An 18,614-nucleotide genomic window follows, 5' to 3' on the forward strand; every position below is an offset into this window, starting at 1 on the left:
TAATTACAGTGAAGAATTTACAGTTGAATTCTTTAGTTGCTAGGGAATATATTGGCATTTTTTGTAAAATACTAATATTTCTCACATCCAGAAAAGTTACTATAGATTCCTAAATACCAAAGCAATTTTGATCCAACTCATGCATACCCTGGACAAAAAAAGGAGCTACCAAGAACCAAGTCTTAGTCACAGTCCACGAGCAGAAATAGCTTAGCACATGCTTCATGCCAGACACTTTACCACAGAAAGACAGAAACAATTCTACAACAAGTTCCGTCAGAGAGGAGGAAGACGAGCTGGCAGGCAGATCTACCATCCCACCACTCTCTGTTTGCTGAGCAGACAAACCTGCAGCTGAGGGAAGCTTTGCAGCATGAAGCAGAACATTGCTGTGCTGAGCACTGCCGGCCCCACGGCGCTCTGGAACACAAACCCTTCCTGGGCACACTTACTTTGTATGACTCCATTCGGTGCTGGGTTATCACTGTCACTTTTTCTATCACTGTTCTTAATCTGTTCTGTGTCGCATGGGAAATAAAAGTAACGACCTCAGCTGGCACATCAGTAATTCCTAGTTTTTTAGCTAAAGCAAAAAAACAAAACGAAACAGAATTAGCTTACCCCCCATAGAAAAAAAAAAAAAACAACCCAAAACACAAACAAAGTTCTAAAGGACTTTATGTCATAACTTTGTTTTCCTGGATAGAAAAATCCACGACAGTGTATTTACGTGGCTTTGGTGACACATTCATGACCCCTTGAAAAGGGTGTGACTCTACAAGTTTGAAAGAGAAATCAGAGAATTTCTTTAACACTTGAAAGCACTTAAGAACATATTAAACCAAGGCATATCAGAGTATGAGACAATGTGAGTTCTCAGTTGTTCTACACAAGAAACAATTCCTTTATTTTCAGAAGCATTAATGCAGATGAATTTCAGTGTCAAGCACGTGAGGCTGCAGCTCAAAGCATTCTGTTGCATCCTTTAGCCTACACCACTGGCGTAGTACTGATAATAGAAATTCTTTAGGGGAAAAAAAAACCTATTAATTGAAGGCAAAGAAATAAGGTCATATTAAAAAGCGTTGTTCAGAAACACCAGTTGTCTCCTTGTCCCATAGTTATTTGGACACTTGATACTTCATGCTGAGTTTATAAGAAAAGCAAATAGTCTACAGTCTAATGCACATATATATTTCAAAAACATCCAAGCTACAGAAAAAAATGAATATGGGTGACACTTAAGGACTCCTAAATTCATCATTCATAATTACAAAGTATTGGATACAAACTTGTAGGTATATGAATACATGTACTAATTTAAACTACAGTCCTACAAAGACATATGTGGTCCCAGTAGGGCAGTTTTCTGGATAGAAAACTCCCTGTGTGCATGCACAGAAATATATGTATTTTATACAGGAAAAGAACCTGAGAGTTGCATTTTGTATGGACCATTGGTGTTGACCCACCACAAAAGAATAAATACACTGAGACAGTTTTCCAATGAATGGGCACAAGACTTTTAAAAGTGGTTTGACTGGGACACATTAAAGGTTATGCAAAACAATACAGGAAATTTGTGACTACTTTGAGAAGTGCTTCCTGCAGAGCCAATTGCAAGAGGAATCCTTGTCTGGGTAGGGGTCCCCGAACAAACACGACCCCGGAGGCACAAGAGCAAGTGTTTGCTTTGCAAGGCGTTCCTACCTTTCCCTGGCTAAACTCGAGAGCGAGAAACCATCCCACGTCTAAAAAGATGATGTGCGAGAAGCGAGCGGCGGGGCCGCGTGCCCGGGTCCCGGCGCTGGTGGCCCCGGGAGCGGCCCCGGGAGCACCTCCAGGGGGCACCTCCAGGGGGCACCTCCAGGGGGCACCTCCAGGGGGCACCTCCAGGGGGCACTGGCACCTGCCCCGTCCCGTCCCTTCTTCCCTTCCCCTGGCTCCCGCTCCACCGGGATCTGCCCCTTCCCTTCCCCTGGCTCCCGCTCCACCGGGATCTGCCCCTTCCCTTCCCTTCCCCTGGCTCCCGCTCCACCGGGATCTGCCCCTTCCCTTCCCCTGGCTCCCGCTCCACCAGGATCTGCCCCTTCCCTTCCCCTGGCTCCCGCTCCACCGGGATCTGCCCCTTCCCTTCCCCTGGCTCCCGCTCCACCGGGATCTGCCCCTTCCCTGCCCTTGTCTCCCGCTCCACCGGGATCTGCCCCCATCCCGCCCGGATCTGCCCCTTCCAGTGATGGCTGGACCACAGCCCCACTGTGGTCCCCGGCCGCGCCTCCCCAGCACAGTTCTCTACTCCAGCTATCGCTGGTGTTCATTTTAAGGATTCTTTGAAGTCGTTACCTCTTAAACTAACTTAATCACTGACTCCGTATCTTACACGTTACCTTAAGGATTTCAGCAAGATGCATAGTGCTTTTTAACTAATTTTTGCTTTATCATAGGGAAAAAAATAAATTAAACCTTTCTTGGTGCCCAATTTGTCCTGTGTAATAGAGCTGGTGCTGCGCTCAGGTTGCTGAAAGCTGAACATGTAATGGGAAGCAGACACACACATTAAATCCCAACGCTGCAACTGCCACCCAGGCAAATGAAGTCCTTGAAGTCAGGAGGATGATTCCTATAGGCAAGGAGCAATTCCTCCAAGTCAGACTAGCAATATCAAGGCCTATTTGAGCATGCACCATTTTATTACGCAAACACGTGTAAGCAAAGCCATCAATCAGAAAATCCTAGTCTGAAAGATAAAATGCAAGTAAGAAGGGACATTTAATTAACTAGTATCCAGAAAAGAGGCTTGAGATGGAAAATTCTGCCGTATTCTAGGTAAGGGTGTGAATGTGTAATTGTTACAGTTCTTTCAATTTCAGTGTAACTATAGCTACCCAACTTCCCTGAAAACACACATGCTCTTTTTATAACAGAACTGTTGCCATCTTGGTTTTTTTCACAATAAAGGTCTTCCTAATCTTAAAGGATTTTATTCTAAGTAAAGTCAACCATTACAGGACTTTTCTTGTCTCTTTAACTCTTCAGAAATTAATCCATAATCAACGGACCATTCTCTGAGACACCTGATGCCTTAAGATTCTTGTCCTTCATCAGCCTCTGCAATATCCCAGTAACTTTCTTCTCCTAAAATCCTTCAACATGATATTCCCAAGTCCAGAAAACTACCTGCAGGCCACAGAGTCCCTCAGGAATCTGCTCTGGGACTTACTCTTCTTAACGGCTGTTTCAGGGATCTCAGGGGTGAGACACCAAGCCCCCTCACCAAGTCTGCAGATGGCACCACCCTGAGCAGTGCAGAGGGAAAGGACCTGATGAGTGAAACAAGAGGAACTTCATGGAACTCTTGAAGGACAAGTGCAAAGCACTGTGCCTGGGATGGACTCACTGGAACGACATGGGCTAGTGTCAGCAGCACTGACAGGAAGCACGGGAAAGCCTGGAGAGGCCAGCAGATTATCCAAGATCCAGCACTGCACCTTGGCACCGATGAAGACAAGTGGGTTGTAGCTACAGTAAAACAATGGTACGAACCCACCAATGATTTACCAAAGTATGAATATCGATCTAATATCGATATCCAACTGAGACGGACAAAAACTCTCTAACAGTTTACAGTTAGAAAGTGCATGTTTTATTGGTGCCAGGCTCTGCGTGGGACAGTAATCAATTCCTAGCACCTTGAAAACCGTTTCAGGTCCAGCTCTCTTAACTATTTTAATTAACTCTAGCTGGGCCTGAATTCCTTCCTATTCTAACTAATTTCAACACAGCCAGCCTATAACTAAAATCTTTATATTTCTTTTAACTCTCTGTTTCACCAAGGGAAGCAATTACTCCTCCTCACTCAGCCCCCATCTACAATCCTGTGTGTTTGGGTCACCCAGTACAAGAAGAGCTTGAAAAAACTTGAGTCTGGGGAAAAGTCAACAAGATGGTCATGGGATAGGAGCACATGACCTACATGAGGGGAACATGAGGATTCTTCTTCTTGGAGTAAGAAGACTTAAGGGAGAGTTTATTGAGAAGATGGAGCCAGACCCTTTATTAAGGTTGCCTGGAAGAAGAATGAGAAATAAATTCATAAACTGAAACAGCTGTTTCTGACTGCATATAGGGAACAATTCTTTTAAGAAGACAAATAATGGAATACTTTGTACAAACAAGTTGTAGACTCTCCAACCACCCCAGCTTTTAAGACTTGGCCAGTTAATGCCCTGAACAACCCTGTCTAAATTTAATGTTGATCCAGCTTTGAGCAAGAGATTGGACCAGATGACTACTCAAGTTATCTTCCAACCTGAGTGATTCAACGATCCCTGTCCTCCTGCGTATGTCCTTCCATATTCCTGATTACTGCACAATACTCTGACATCTCTCCTCCATCTCGGATCATCCCCTGGCACATCTCCCAGTCTGTATTTATCCAGTAAGCCAGCTGGGCAGAGTCAGAGACCCTGAGCCTGGCCAGTCTGGGCCAGAGAGCTCACTGGCAGCCAACCAGGCAGAAGAGCAAAGAAAAGGAAAAATGGGTTCATTTCCCTCTCAACAAAGACACGCAGAGGGGCTCTATCTAGCTCCTGATTTATCAGTCGACTCAGAAGTGACCTGAAGGGAAAGAAGAAAGGCAAATGGAATATTCAATCACTTAAGGCTAAAATTCTTTGGAAAATAGGATAAGGGAAAAAGAACACAATTTCCCCCCCAAATGAATTAGCATCAAGAAACCAGACTACAAAAAGATTTTTGAAAAGCCATCTTGTCATCCACACGATTCATCATGTGCGGAAGCATCATCACGTCTTCCCTGCTCTAAATTACATTAGTTAAACCCTGTTAGCTTGGGATGCCAAAAGCAGGGTGCATTCCAAAGCTACACACTACATGAAGATTTGGCATGCTCCTTAAATACTTGGACTGCGCTTGGGGCAAGGGTGGGGAAATTACCAATTTCATCTACATTTGCAAATGCTAGCCTGGCTATACTTTCATACACAGTTGTTCACACCACTGACCTAAGATGCTGTGATACCATTGCTTAGAGCCTGTGGTTTTTTTGCTTTCTGCCACTCAGGAAAAAATGCCAAATAGAACCTGAATCTATGCACAGGGCTGGCAACTGCTAATTTTCATATGTTTCTATATTAAAGTCTTAGTTTTGTTTTGCTTTTTTTTTCTTGACTGCCCCTTCTCCTCCTGAGATCACTCTCATTTATACATTTCATAAAATGAAATGTATAAAATTTCATCCACTCTCATTATAAAAAGCATACTGGAATCCTGTCTGCCAAAGGAAAATAACACTTATCTCTAAATAGGAAAATCCTGATGTATTCTTCTAGTCTGCTTAATTACTTTTCCCAGTGTTAATAGGAAAAGGCTTCTCTTCCCTTTTCAAGATTCCCTAGAGTGATAATGATGTGGGAACAGAAATATGATTTATACTTTTAACAAATGTGTATACACATATATATTTTATAATACTAAACATAGTTAACTGAATCACAAAACACAAAAATCCTTGTTATTATTCATCTTTCTAACCAAGTCGTTGGACAGTGGGCTTCATCTACAGGTATTTTTACTTAGGCCCTAGCATTCTGAATTCTGGTCTTAATTGCACCATCTGATCTTTACAATATATACACTTGAACACGTGCAGAAACCAAAAAGAAAATTAAGATTAAAACAAAAAAAAACAAACTTCTATCAATAGAGTGCTTTCCCTTTTGTTATAAAAAAGTTGAACTTTTCTGATCTTCAGGTGATCATCTCAACGTGCTTTAAGTTTGATGTGGTAGCAATCTTAACTTGCAATCTTCTAATCAAAAGTATCATATGTGGAATTTGAAAAGAGTTGCTTGCTTTTAAATAATACATTTGTTAAATTTAGAAATTTTGGTTAACAACTATGTGCCCCAAGTCTTTAAAATTATTTTAGCAACGTGATTTTGAACTTTTCCTAGAGCTATGATAAAAACATCATCAAGGTTAAGAACAAAAAAGGAGCTGGAGCAAAGCAATGCTCCAAGCTATAATTTTAACCCATCTCTCCAGTTGAATTCAAGTTTTGATAGTTTTAAAGACAAAAATAAGGTCATACTCTTTATTCAAGTGCTCTTGCCAGATCTCTATTACATCAGAACTGTACAAGGCCATCAAGAATTGATGACTGATTGAAAGGAAACTTCAATTCTTTGTGGCAGAACTCAGTTACAGCACATCCTCAGAGGCATCAGATGCTACTGAAGAGTCACACTATCCTACGTGAGAAATATGAGGGACAAATTAATACCCTCAAAGTGCAAATTTTGAATCTGCCAAGCATTATAGAACAACACAATTAAGTCTGCCTATATGTTAATTCTTAATCACATGTCTGGAAGCTTTAATAGCAAACCCGGGTTCAATCAGAATTTAAAAAAGATCTACAGTATATGAGACAGCATGCAAAGAACTGTGTTAGGATATTTTGTTACAAATAAACTATATTATATTTAAAAGTTTTCGATATTGCAACAGCATTACTGTAAGTCAGAATTTAGATAAAAGCTCCAAAAATGTTCAGGAGAAAAAACGTTCAGCAATATCATTCTGATATTGGCATATGCATCAGTAGCACAAGATTGTTTTTTACAAATATAAAAGCACCTAAACCTTGTCACTAAAAACTTTTTAGGTCTCAAGAAGTGAAAATTCTGCTATCATCTGCTTAGCTATCTGAAAGGTACTGGCTTTGCTGCACTTTAAAAGTTTAATTATATTTTATTGATCAAAAACTAAAACAAATCATAAGGAACAAATCATGCCCTATTTGCGAAGCAGAAGAAAAATACTGTCTTTGCAGATAGGCTTTCAAAGAATCAAAAAGTTACTTTAATAATTTATACTATAAGAGGACTGACAGGATTGAGAGCAAAGATAAAAAAAATTATTTGTAAAACATCAGGTCTGACTCTGATTATTGATGTGATAAATTATTGAGTGCCTGTATAAAATCTCTTTACATTTACTCTCAAAACAAAAAAAAACCTTGAAGAACTGGCTTTAAACAGTTAAACAGCTCGTATTTAGGGCTTGAGTTGTCCTTCAACAGAAACACTGGGAGGGTGCATAATTAGTGCCTATTTGCCCTAACCACAGGTCAGAAATGCAGAAAGCACTCACTCCACTCCTACCATCCTAACAGCAGGAGCAACTTCTTGAACTTTAAATTCTGTGCATGAAATATTGACCCAAGACCCAACTGGAACCAGACTTGTTAGGTCCAGGCCCCTTCTGCCATTACAGCTGGTTTGCATATTACAGAACAGAAAACGAAGTCCCTCCCCCTGCACTCTGAGACACTATCTGTTTAAGCTTTTATTCAACCTCATTCAACACCATCAGATCTAGGAAAATGCAGCAAAGAAGCATCTGGTCAGATCTCCCCACCTCCCTCCTGCCCACGGCACTGAAAGTGCTGGGCTGTGCCTTGGATTGCATCTACAACTGAGGCTCAAGCCCCCTTCCTCTGTTACCCCAAAAGAGCTACCACACTTTTACGTGCCTCAGTCCCTCTGCAAGCTTCCCCATCAGGGAAAGCAATGTGTTGGAAACACTACCACTTCAATTCCTGCAGCCTCCCACACTATTCAATTCTTTAATAAAGAATTCTATTCCTTCATTTCAACAGCATAAGGGAAACGGACAATTTTACAGTTCTGCTGTAGATGTAGCAGTGAAACATTTAAAACACCTTAATCTCTGTACAATTACATATAATTAAATACAACATGACTTGAAATATACAGGAACTTCTGGAAATTACAAGCTGAAAAAATTGGGGTGAGGGGGAGAGCGGCTCACCTTCTGAAACTAGATAAGCAGTATTTGTGTAAGACACAGCTTGTGTGGTCTCTACAGAAAGCGAGTCATGAAATTAAGAGAAAGCAATGGGAGCTTTGTCTGATACTATTGAATTAATAACTCTAAATTGAGCAATCCCATTCAACTATCAGGCTGACTAAACACGAGGGGGAAACAATTCTACTGTACTAAGGGGCCGTGACATCCTGAGAAGCACAAATGGCAAGTACTCAACTCACTTCTCCAAATCTCATCAGGTAGAACTTAAGAATAGGTATGTCTCCAATAGAGCAGTGTCCTCAGCCCACAAAGTCATCCATCAATACTGCATTCCTAGTGCTATCAAGGGGAAAACCCAACCCTAAATATTAAACTAGAGAATGAGGGATAGAACACAGGAAAGGAAAAAACTAAGGAGGTTGTTTAGGTTCAGAATACCCTGGGGTTGTGTTGGGGGGGCTATCAGAGCCCCAGACAGACTTTCAGTACTAAAAACTGAAGGCAGAGCTTGTTAAACAGTGGTAATGCAAACAGCAACTCCTAGTTCTGATGATTAAGATTAGAGATTCCTAGGGGTGAAAGATAACCTAGCAATCCCAGGCAGAAGAAACAGTAAGATAATTTTAGCTGCAATCTTCTGGTTTCAGTCCCTTATACAAAAGCTTCAATTTAAGTCTTACTAATTAAATGCATAAATAATTCAATCAATGTTGACTTGCTGTACTGTTAAGCTGGTCTGCTGCTAGAAGACAGTATGAGGAAAGAAGAAACTACAGAACTTTAGTTGCTACCTTCACAAAAACAGCCAACCCAAACGAAGCGGTTGGAGCAGGCGCCTCAGAGGAACCTGTAACCTGGAGCGTGTTTAGGAAAGCCCCAGGCTAGGGTGTGTTTCCAGCCAAACGAGAGAATCCCTGCCAAGTGCTTTGAGATTTGGTGCACGGTCCCCTGGAGCAGGTACAGAACAGCACCCCCCTGTGAGGGGCAGATGGCCAAGATATAACCCACAGCCCCAAACCAGCCCTCAGCTGCAACAGGAAAGGTTCTGCAAACCAGTATCTGACACTTCAACACTTCCAGTTCACCTTCATAGGGAACAACGGCTTCGTTAGAGAGAATGACTTTTTATTGCCTCATAATTGTTATTTACAAAACGGTGGAGAGCCCTACATTCCTTACTTCAGGTAAGCTTGTCTGTAAAAAAACATTCCTCCTCTCACAGTGTGAGAATTAACTCATGAGCCAACTTCTGGACAACCTTCTTGAGAACTCCCGATTTGCTGGGAGTAGTGTTTGTCCTACACTTCTTCAGGACTACCCACCTCGGGCCGATTGCCCAGGAAGCATTTTGTGAAACTGAGAAACTGCTGAAACATCAGTTATTTTTTTAAAATAAATTCTGAACTTGCCTATTATTAAAATCCTCAAAATACATAGCCATGTTCAGTGCAAGACACAACAGGGGAAAAAAAGATAACCAGCCATGTAATGTAACCTAAAAGAATAAAAATGCTGAATAAGATGCTAAACATATTTTAATATTGTCTTCTTCTGCTCCCTCCAAAGTAAATGCCAACCAAATTATTTTAGCAAAGTAAGATTCAACTCAGACTTTTAAGCTCTGTAGTGTGAAATCACGAGCACAAGACCATTCAAAGTATGTTTCAGGCACTACAGTGGATTTAACTTTTTCAGTACAAACTATACTGTAAAAAATACTTATGTATTTATATAGCTGTTTAAAAAGTTAAGTAAACCTACACAGAGTCCATCATCCTTTCTCTAACAGTGGTATTAGGAGATGCTGCTAGAAGATTATTAAAAAAAAAAAAAAGTGTGTAGTGCTCACTGTGCACCAAAATTACACCTTGGTCTGTCCTAAGTTAGGCCATCTTATCTGTATATTAGATCAGGATGGAATGTTTTCTCCATTAATTTTTCAAGAAATTTTTGCATTTGCAACATCGTAAAACAAAGAGTTCCACAACTTAACTACTCACCTGGTAGTGAGCAAAAACAACCTTTTTGCTTATTTTGAACTCTTACTTTCTAATTTTGTTTATTACACCTTATTCTTGTGAAAAGAAAACAAGCAAAATAACTTCACTCTAGAGGGTCATATCGATGTCATTATTTTAACACAACAGACCCAGAAAAATAGTTGCATCCATGCAAAATCTATGTGTAATCCTGGCCATAGTCTCATTCTATTTTCTGCGCTGATGCAAAGCCTTTATATGCAAGTCAATAGGATTTGGAGCAGGACAAAAAAAATTCATCAAGTAGAGAGAGAATTTCTCTAATCTTTCTTAACACTACCTACACAACTCGTGTTTTTTGATGAAAGTCATGTAAGATTGACCAGCAAAAAGCCTTCACTTCTCTAAAAAGCCTCAACCAGTGGCTAAGTCTGGGAACTCGCACCTAATTCATGCTTTCTGGCAAACAGAAAAACTACTTTGAGAAGAAGTCTGTGCTAAGGTATATATAACCAGACAATCCAGTTTCCAAAATTCTATCTCTAAGCTAGATAATTAAACAGCTGAAAGGCAGCTATTAATCATCCATAAAGTCTTTTTTATTACCCTTAGTGGTTTGTCTCTAACAGAACCAAGCTAGTCACCAAACAACATTCTGCACAGATATGTGGAGGCTTGGAAAATGGAAGGAGTTGTCACAAATCATGGAAGCATATACATATAAACAGTGCATCTAGGAGCAGAGAGCACTTGCATTCAGACAGCAAGGAAGGCTTGCAGCTTGATCAGAGAGGACAGGAAGAATGTCAACTCTGAAGGAACATAAGGCACTACAATTAATTGTTTCCCTCCTCTCTTCTGTAATCAAACCGTGTATCACCTAACTTCTTTTAGAAGAAATCAAAATCTCAATGTGTTAAGCAAAGACAATAGCATTAATTTGGATGTTTAATTCCTTTTTTAAATAATTCAACTTTAAGATTATTTTTGTGCCATTTGATGTGTATGTTCTAAAGGAAGGGAGGGTGCTGAAGTTTTTAAAAGGAGGCACTGAAGGCCAAAGAGACTTTGAGAACCACAGCTCCACATCCTACCCTACGACCCCAGAAATCTGTGCTGCAGCAATTTAACAGTGTGAGGAAAATACAAAACACAGAGGAGGGCATGAGAACTGAAGCAGGAGCAGGTCTCAACAAGTCAAATTAGAACTCACAGATTACAGTTATATGATCTTTTTTTCCTCATCTCGGTTTTCCCAAAACAAAAAATACAGCATAATAAGCATGTCCAAAGATATTCAGGAACACTCAAGAATAAACACAGAAGACTGGAAAATATGTTCACTATTTTTATGAATAACAGTACATGCCTCAATGGACTTTTGTGCTCGGTTACTCACTAGAGAGTCAAATCAAAAGAGATTGTTACAGGGACCAGACCAGAAAGAACTAATATGGCAATGACACCAACAGGAGTTCCTAAGAAAGCAAGAGAAGTTATTAGTTGGGAATTTATCTGTTTTCATGCACAGTAGAAAAGTGTGTTTCCTGAACTAAACTCTAAATAGTAAACCATCACAGGACCTCAGGCTTAAACACCATAAATACATGATTATGACAGTACACCAGGTAAGACAGAGATGGAGCAGAACTCCCATAAGAATGTCAGAGATGACAAACACAGATGCCAGCATCTTATAGCACAGTCCTCACAGGAGCAGAAGACACTCTCCATCACATCCACAGGATCCAAAGGTATACCAAGTATAAGAACTTGCCTATATGGTTCTGTTCTTTCAAAGCAAATTGTGTGAACAATACAATCATTTAGACAATTTTTTCCCCTGAGAAACCATCTCTCTGACACCACAGTCTGAACAGGTTTCACAGTTGTCACCACAAGCCTGAGGCCATGCAGACTAGCTAAACGTGAGGCTTCATCTAAGGAGGCAGGATGGGCATGTTAGAGAATATAGGCACAAAAACCAGGAAATTATAAAGGATACCAGAAGAATAGACCAAAGATCATAACTTGAATTTCAAAACGTCAGCACCTTCATCTGTATATGCCCAGGATTACAATTAAAAGTGCCAAGATCAGGACACCATGCCACATTCATTAATACCAAATTGAGCATCACCAGATCATCCACCACTGCAAAAACTAACCAGGTCAGATATGGTCACTTAATTTTGTCAAAATAGCTTTAGTTTATGACAGTTTATGTTAAAGGTGCACTTCTACATTATTGTGTGAGAACAGATGGTGGTACCTCATCTGGCACAACTTTGTGTTGCAGCTACTTCCTTGAAAACAAATACCCTTTTGTTAGCAGCAGCATGTCTTTGTACCTGTTCAATATTTGGCTCTGACTTACTTAATAAGGGACTGCAAAACTGGTTAAATCACAGATTAGCCCTCTCTGCATTACAACCATTGAAAAAAGTGTCAAATTGCCAGTGAGTTGTAGTAGATTCTGGACTTGTGTGCAGTAGACTGAGCAATGTGAAGGAGGCTGACAAATGCAATTCAAACTCATGGGAGAAGGAAAGACTAAAGGAAGTTTATGAAGTTTCTCAGTAATTTTAAGAAATGAAAACACTACAACCTTAGTATGAGCAGCAGGATTGCCAAATAAACATAATGAGCAATCATTCCAACATATTTTAAAAAATATTACCTTTTACTTTTTTCCCCTTAAACGATCCTTGAAGATGCTGCTCACTGATCAATGACTTCCTCCTCCACAAAGATGTTCCAACATGTGTTGAGCGTTGGGGACATTAGCACCACCTCTAGAGCATGGAGTTTGCCTACAGGGATAATGTAAGTCAGCTTTATTGCAATATTGAATGGTTCTCTAAGGTTTTCTTTTTATTGTTCTTATTTTACATCCATGGACTTTATAAATGAATCTGGTAGAGAATGCATCTCCACAGAATGATGATCTTAATTTTACTCTCCTTTGCAGAGACCAGGAAATTTAAGCCATTCAATTCCCAGATGCAAACTTATTCTGAGGCTGGGTAACATATTTTGGTGGGCCCTGAAGGCCAGAACTGCCTTCCAGAAATAGCAAGACCTTTTAAAGATGGTGCTTTCACTACATTCACAAAACAGAATGAAAAACTGGTGAAAACAAAATTATTATGGTGAAAACAAAACTTGAATTCTCTAAATATTTCTGAGAGCAAGTAGTATGGTCATGCTCTCAGTACAACTGGAGTAAAACCTTTGAAAATGATGCCTAAAGAAACAGCATCATTTTCTTCATAAATAATCATAGTTTCAACATAGCTAAATTAATCATATTTATTTTGAGAAATTACTGCTTCATGAAATAACATCAGTTCTGACACCTAAAGGTGATACTGCTAAAAGCATAACTCAGATTCTGTAGTGTTGCAGAGCCAATAAGATTAATAAAAAGAAAACCTTGGAAATACACAAAAAATATTGAACAGAAGCTGTCCTACCTTTCACAGAAAGGCAGACTCCAAGCTCTCAGGTGGTACTGAAGTTACCATTCCAACACATGTTGGGACATCTTGTAAAACAGGAAGTCTAATCATGGACCTATTAAAGAAAGAACAACAATAAGGTTTAACATTCTGCTAAAGTACTTACTGGTTATGTTTATTTGGCAACACTGCTGCTGATACTAAGATGGGAATGTATTCCCACCTTTTTTGAAAAGGAAATAATAAATGTAAATAACATATAATTGTCTTATTGTAACATTAGCAATTAAGTTGGAATATAAAACCAAATTATCTATTGAACATGTACAACAAACTCCAATCTCAACATAAGGAACAACTGCCACAACCATGGACATTGGTTAGAAAATTGGGAGCAGTACACACCTTCTAATCTAAATACAATTTCTAGCAAATGCTTGTTTGATACTAATGAAAAAAGCCCAAGTTACAGAACTACTATGGATGTCAGAACGTGGATACATCTCTACACCTGCCATATCTCTGCAGTGCCAGACTGAAGTTTACAGAAACTAGAGAAAGTCTGTGCTTTTGGCATGCACAATAACTTGCAGTTTGAATTTTCCAGTACCTAATACGACTTTTTTTCCCCCTGAGAAAAAGCAAGTAGAATCTCAGAGAACTCCACTGTAGGTACAGTTCAAGCAGATTAAGCATGTCCTTAGGATGGTGCATGACTTCAAACTGCTACTTATGAACAGGTAGATGTTAGAGCAATCCCCAAACACAATCAAGAGTTATGTCCACAGGCATTTGAGGAGATCATCCTGACAAAGACGCTGATGGAAAAAATTATATTCAAATGAATATTTCAGTTTGAAGACAAATCAACTTATGGACAAAAAGTTAAAAGTTAGCAGTGAAAACAACCAAGTCACATCAACAAAAAGCACAGTGAAAACAAAAAATTATATTCACAGGCAATTGGAGAGCTCAACCACTGTAATTGAAGCAGCTATAAAAGCCCTCTAAAGTAAAGCAACCAGAGAAATAACTCTACTTTTATGTTAGACTGCTCTGTTTATGAAAGAGCAGTCATCAATAGGACAGTTTCATGTCATTCAAACATGAATACAAATGTTGACAAACACACCCAGGAAAGGAGGATGACAGAAAGACTCACTGAACTAATAACAAATGCTTAAATACAGGCTGAAATCACCTGGCCTGGTTCCATGAAGGATACCCCTATGTGTTTTAACATTGTTTGGCAATATAAAACATCCTCTGGAGCACACAAATTCTTTCTTTTAAATATATACATATGCACACAATTGCTGCCACTGTGATGCCAGACAGTAGATTCAATACACTCCAGAATACAGAAAACACAGATAAGCTATTTCTGTATGTTTTAACATGCAGTTTTATAGCAGACATGCAATTCAAGTGTGGCTGAACAAAGAAAGAATCAAGGCAGAGCAATGATCAATATTTCATCAGACAGAATTAAAAAGATATTTTACATGTAGAATAACAAAAGGTAAATCTATAAATTATGTTCAGCATCACCATACAACTGTTCTATTGACAGAAACAGTGGCTTAATTCTAACCAGACAAGCTTCTCTGAAGCTGTTTTAAACAAGACTGTAGGCCTTTTAACTACTGAACCAGGAGAAACTGGATTCATCAGCACATTTGCAAACTTTATAATAATTGGCATGCACTACTATGTGTGTTCTAGACTAAAAATGTATTTGTACGAAGCAAAAGAATCCAGGACTACATTTGTGGTGGGAAATATTGCAGATGTACGCTAAGTCAGTGTAAGACTTTTTCCAAAGGACATTCATAACAATGCTAGGAACAAACAAATACACCATTTTGTAAAATCATGCTATAGAAAATTTGATTGCTTAATGCAGATGTAAAAAACTCTAAAAGAATGTGGAATTAAAATATCATTGCTGATTCTCCAATAAATTTCTATCATATGTATTTAAGTTAAAATAATTTGAAAGATACAAGGTGAACAGTTAAAACGTATTCAACATGGTCAAACTAGTCCCATATTTCTTGGAATGCCACATCTGTTCTATTCCGCCAGTGCTCTGCAGCAATAAAACTGAAGTAGAAAAATGGGGTGAAGAACACTGAAAGTGAAGAGAAAGAGAGAAAGGAACAATCTAAGTCCAAGAATAGAGTATGCCAAACTCCTGCTTAAATGTTATTGCATTATGACAGTTAATTTATGGTTAGGGTTCACCACAAGTTGTGACATTTTAGGGATAGTTAATAAAAGTAAAATGGCATCACCTGGTTGTAAAAGAAATCAGTTAGAACTAAAAGTTGTGGGAATTAATAAGCTGCTGCAGATGCTAAGCCTAAGGTATCATGCTCTGTTGGTCACAAACTATAAATCCAAGATTTTTGGAACCTCAGTGAAGGTTTAAGAGACCAGCAAGTTCTCAGAGAAGTACAAGAGACAACTGTTCCCTTTTTCCAAGGATTTAGTTATCAGGCATTATAAAAAGGATCATGTTTTATGCCATCCTTCACTGTGTCCTGCTACCTCTCACTAATATTTATTATGCATTAAAATGCAGTGCAGCCTCATTCTTATCTGCACTCAGAAACCATGCTGTAATCAAGGAATTAAAGCCAAGGAGTCTCTATTTTCACGAGATGGTTATGAACTACAGAAAACTGTCACACTTAAAAACCTGCTTTATGAAGTATTGCCTGTTGCCTCATTCACTGAACAGCAAAAACTAAGAATGTCAAAAACTAGCTTCTAAAACCTAACTAACACAGCATTCTTATCCAGCAAGAAATAACTTATGAATGAACAAAAGTGAAACAATCACAAATCATTACAGTTGTTTTTCTTGTATCATTCCCATAAACCCACGTGGAAAAGCCAGGAGTTTTCAGCATTATTTATTTGTGAGGGTCTAATCAGCTTGCTTGCCCTCTGAAGAAACACTGCTTGTTCTACTGACAAAGTTAAAGACCTAGAAAGTTTTAGGAGTTGGTAGGCACATGCGTGATGAATATCAATCTCTGCATCTCAACTTCCCAAAAAGAGAAACAAAAGCCTTACAACCCCTTGTATATGTTTCATTGTGCTATGCTGTCATGCAGAAAGATCAGGGTTTAAAGTTTTATGATTCCGTATGGAATAACAAAAGAAATACATTATCTGCTGAGAAATACCCACTCTTGATTTTGCATCAAAGAAGAATTTGAAACAGTCACAGCCTTGCCTTCCTACATGAACAAATGTCAATGATTACCAGCCCAAAATGACTAGATACAAAATTGGGTAAGGAAGCATGCGGGAAGAGGATGAATATTCTTTGCATGAATTACCTTTCAGTTACTTCTTCCATTTATATGGATCAATATTAGTCCCTTAGATTTAAAATAAACTTTGGATTGTAACAGTGCCAAGCTCAAGTAGAGATAAGAACATACAATATATTAAGAAACCTCTTTCACTATGACTTTGAGGCATCTGGCTGGTGGTTACTGCCAAAGTCGGAAGAGCATCTGCTCTCACTTTAGCAGTTTATATTCCAACTCTGGAATGGTGAATGGAAGCACAATCTCTGAAACAGCCTTTGGGGAACACTACTGAGATGCTTGACAGAGCTCTTACTCAGAAAAGAGAGGAGGAGATTAATATTACAGAAAACTTGAAAGATCTAGCTTCTGAGAAAGGAGACAAGAGCAGTTTCCTAATACTGTACACACCACAAATCTCTCTTTTGCTAAAACATTAAAAACCTGCCCTAAAACTGAAGTGATGAAATATGAATAGACCTAAAGGTAGAAAACAACATCTGTTTAAGTCATATTCAGGCAAAAGTAAGAAGAAACAATGTATCTTATCTCATTTGTCAACAGACATAACGAAAACAGGAGAATAAGAACTCACACAACGGACTTTTTTCTAATGTGCTTGAGAAGGTCACAGGCACTTTGCTTAGTCCTGGTGTTGTCACAGCAACATATGGCAACACTGAGTCTTGTCGTGAACTTACAATGTCATTATTTTAAGTGCCCAGTAGCACAAATTACTAAACTTGTGTGTGGTCCTAAGCAAACAACAAATCTGGCCACACACAGTGAAAACCCAGCTTCTAAAACTTCAAAATCAGCTGAAGGAATTTTCTCCTCAAGAGCCATAGATCCCAGATAGTAGCCACTTCTGAACTCCACAGCCACTTTCAAAACTATAAAAGGCTTCATGTAAAACCAAAATAAAGCTCTAAAAGTGGCTGCAGGAGATCACTAGGAGTGGCCGTTCTTCTGGATTCACTGCTTTTGAGAAGTAAATCCCTGCAGCTGCTTTTAAAAGCTTTGAAAGTTTCATTTCAATTATCAAAGCCAATAAAGCTTCAAAAACAGCCATAGGGATTTGTTCCTCAGAGGAGAAAACCCCAAAAGGCAGCGATGAATAGTGTGATGCGTTCTGTGGCTCTTAAAGTATGTACAGATTCCTGTAAGTCCTGCACTTGTAATTACAGCTCCATGTTGTGCAGCAGTTGTTACAGCCAGACAGCTCATTAAGGCTTATGTGGCAAATTCATTGCTGATTTCCCATTCTTTTTAACAGTTTTAATATCTGTTGCCTTTTCCCCTTCTTACACCTGTATCAGCTATTATGTGAGCATCCCTCAGAACAGTTTCTCAGACACATTTCACGAAGACCTCGCTGGCTCCAGTGTCAGGTGGTGCTAAGCCAGTCCCAACAGGCAGGACACACTTCCCCAGCCGCACCACACGCCGTCATCACATCCTCACAGCGAGGTGACTACAGCCTGCAAAACCACTCCTTTCTCTGAAGGGGACCTTAAAATGGCATTTAGTAAAGTACAAGAGTGAAGTCTGACAATAAGTCAATGAAGAACTTGCCTGCAACTGCAATATAAAAAGGCTCCCGTTAATTCAATGAGCATAAAACACAAATAACATTTCAGAACCAACCACATGACTTAAAAAAACCTAACTGCATTGATTTGCAGCAAGATTTTGGTCTTATCTTTAAAACTCTGAGAACTAGATCCCTAAAAATTTGTGCCTTAAGCACAGGTTTGAAAGAGATACAATTTTCACCCCTAAACAATTGGAGCATAGTATGTTAAGACACTGATGGCACTGAAAACACTACCAAAATTATGTTGAAAAATATATATTTAGGTACTAGAACACATAATGCATATTAATAAAGTATGTAATATAAAATACATTCTATCTTACAGAAGCATATTTCCTAGCCTTAAAACATCGCTGATTTCGAACAGTTTTTCTACTAAAGTTTTTAACTTCCA

At 39.1% G+C, this 18,614-nt stretch overlaps 1 protein-coding gene across 1 annotated transcript in view; it reads right to left on the bottom strand.

Moving 5' to 3' along the window:
* The window catches only part of LOC309577712 (transcription initiation factor TFIID subunit 4-like), a gene marked incomplete at its 5' end in the record, with an annotated part of 145,831 nt that overhangs the window by 81,057 nt on the left and 46,160 nt on the right, over positions 1 to 18,614 (bottom strand). The window contains one exon of the mRNA XM_082289897.1: positions 453 to 583. Within this exon, the coding sequence (XP_082146023.1) occupies positions 453 to 583 (131 nt within the window). The remainder of the gene's footprint in view (positions 1 to 452; positions 584 to 18,614) is intronic.

The sequence above is a fragment of the Coloeus monedula genome, assembly GCF_965178545.1.
Source record: "Coloeus monedula genome assembly, chromosome: 13".
Classification (NCBI taxonomy): Eukaryota; Metazoa; Chordata; class Aves; order Passeriformes; family Corvidae; genus Coloeus; species Coloeus monedula.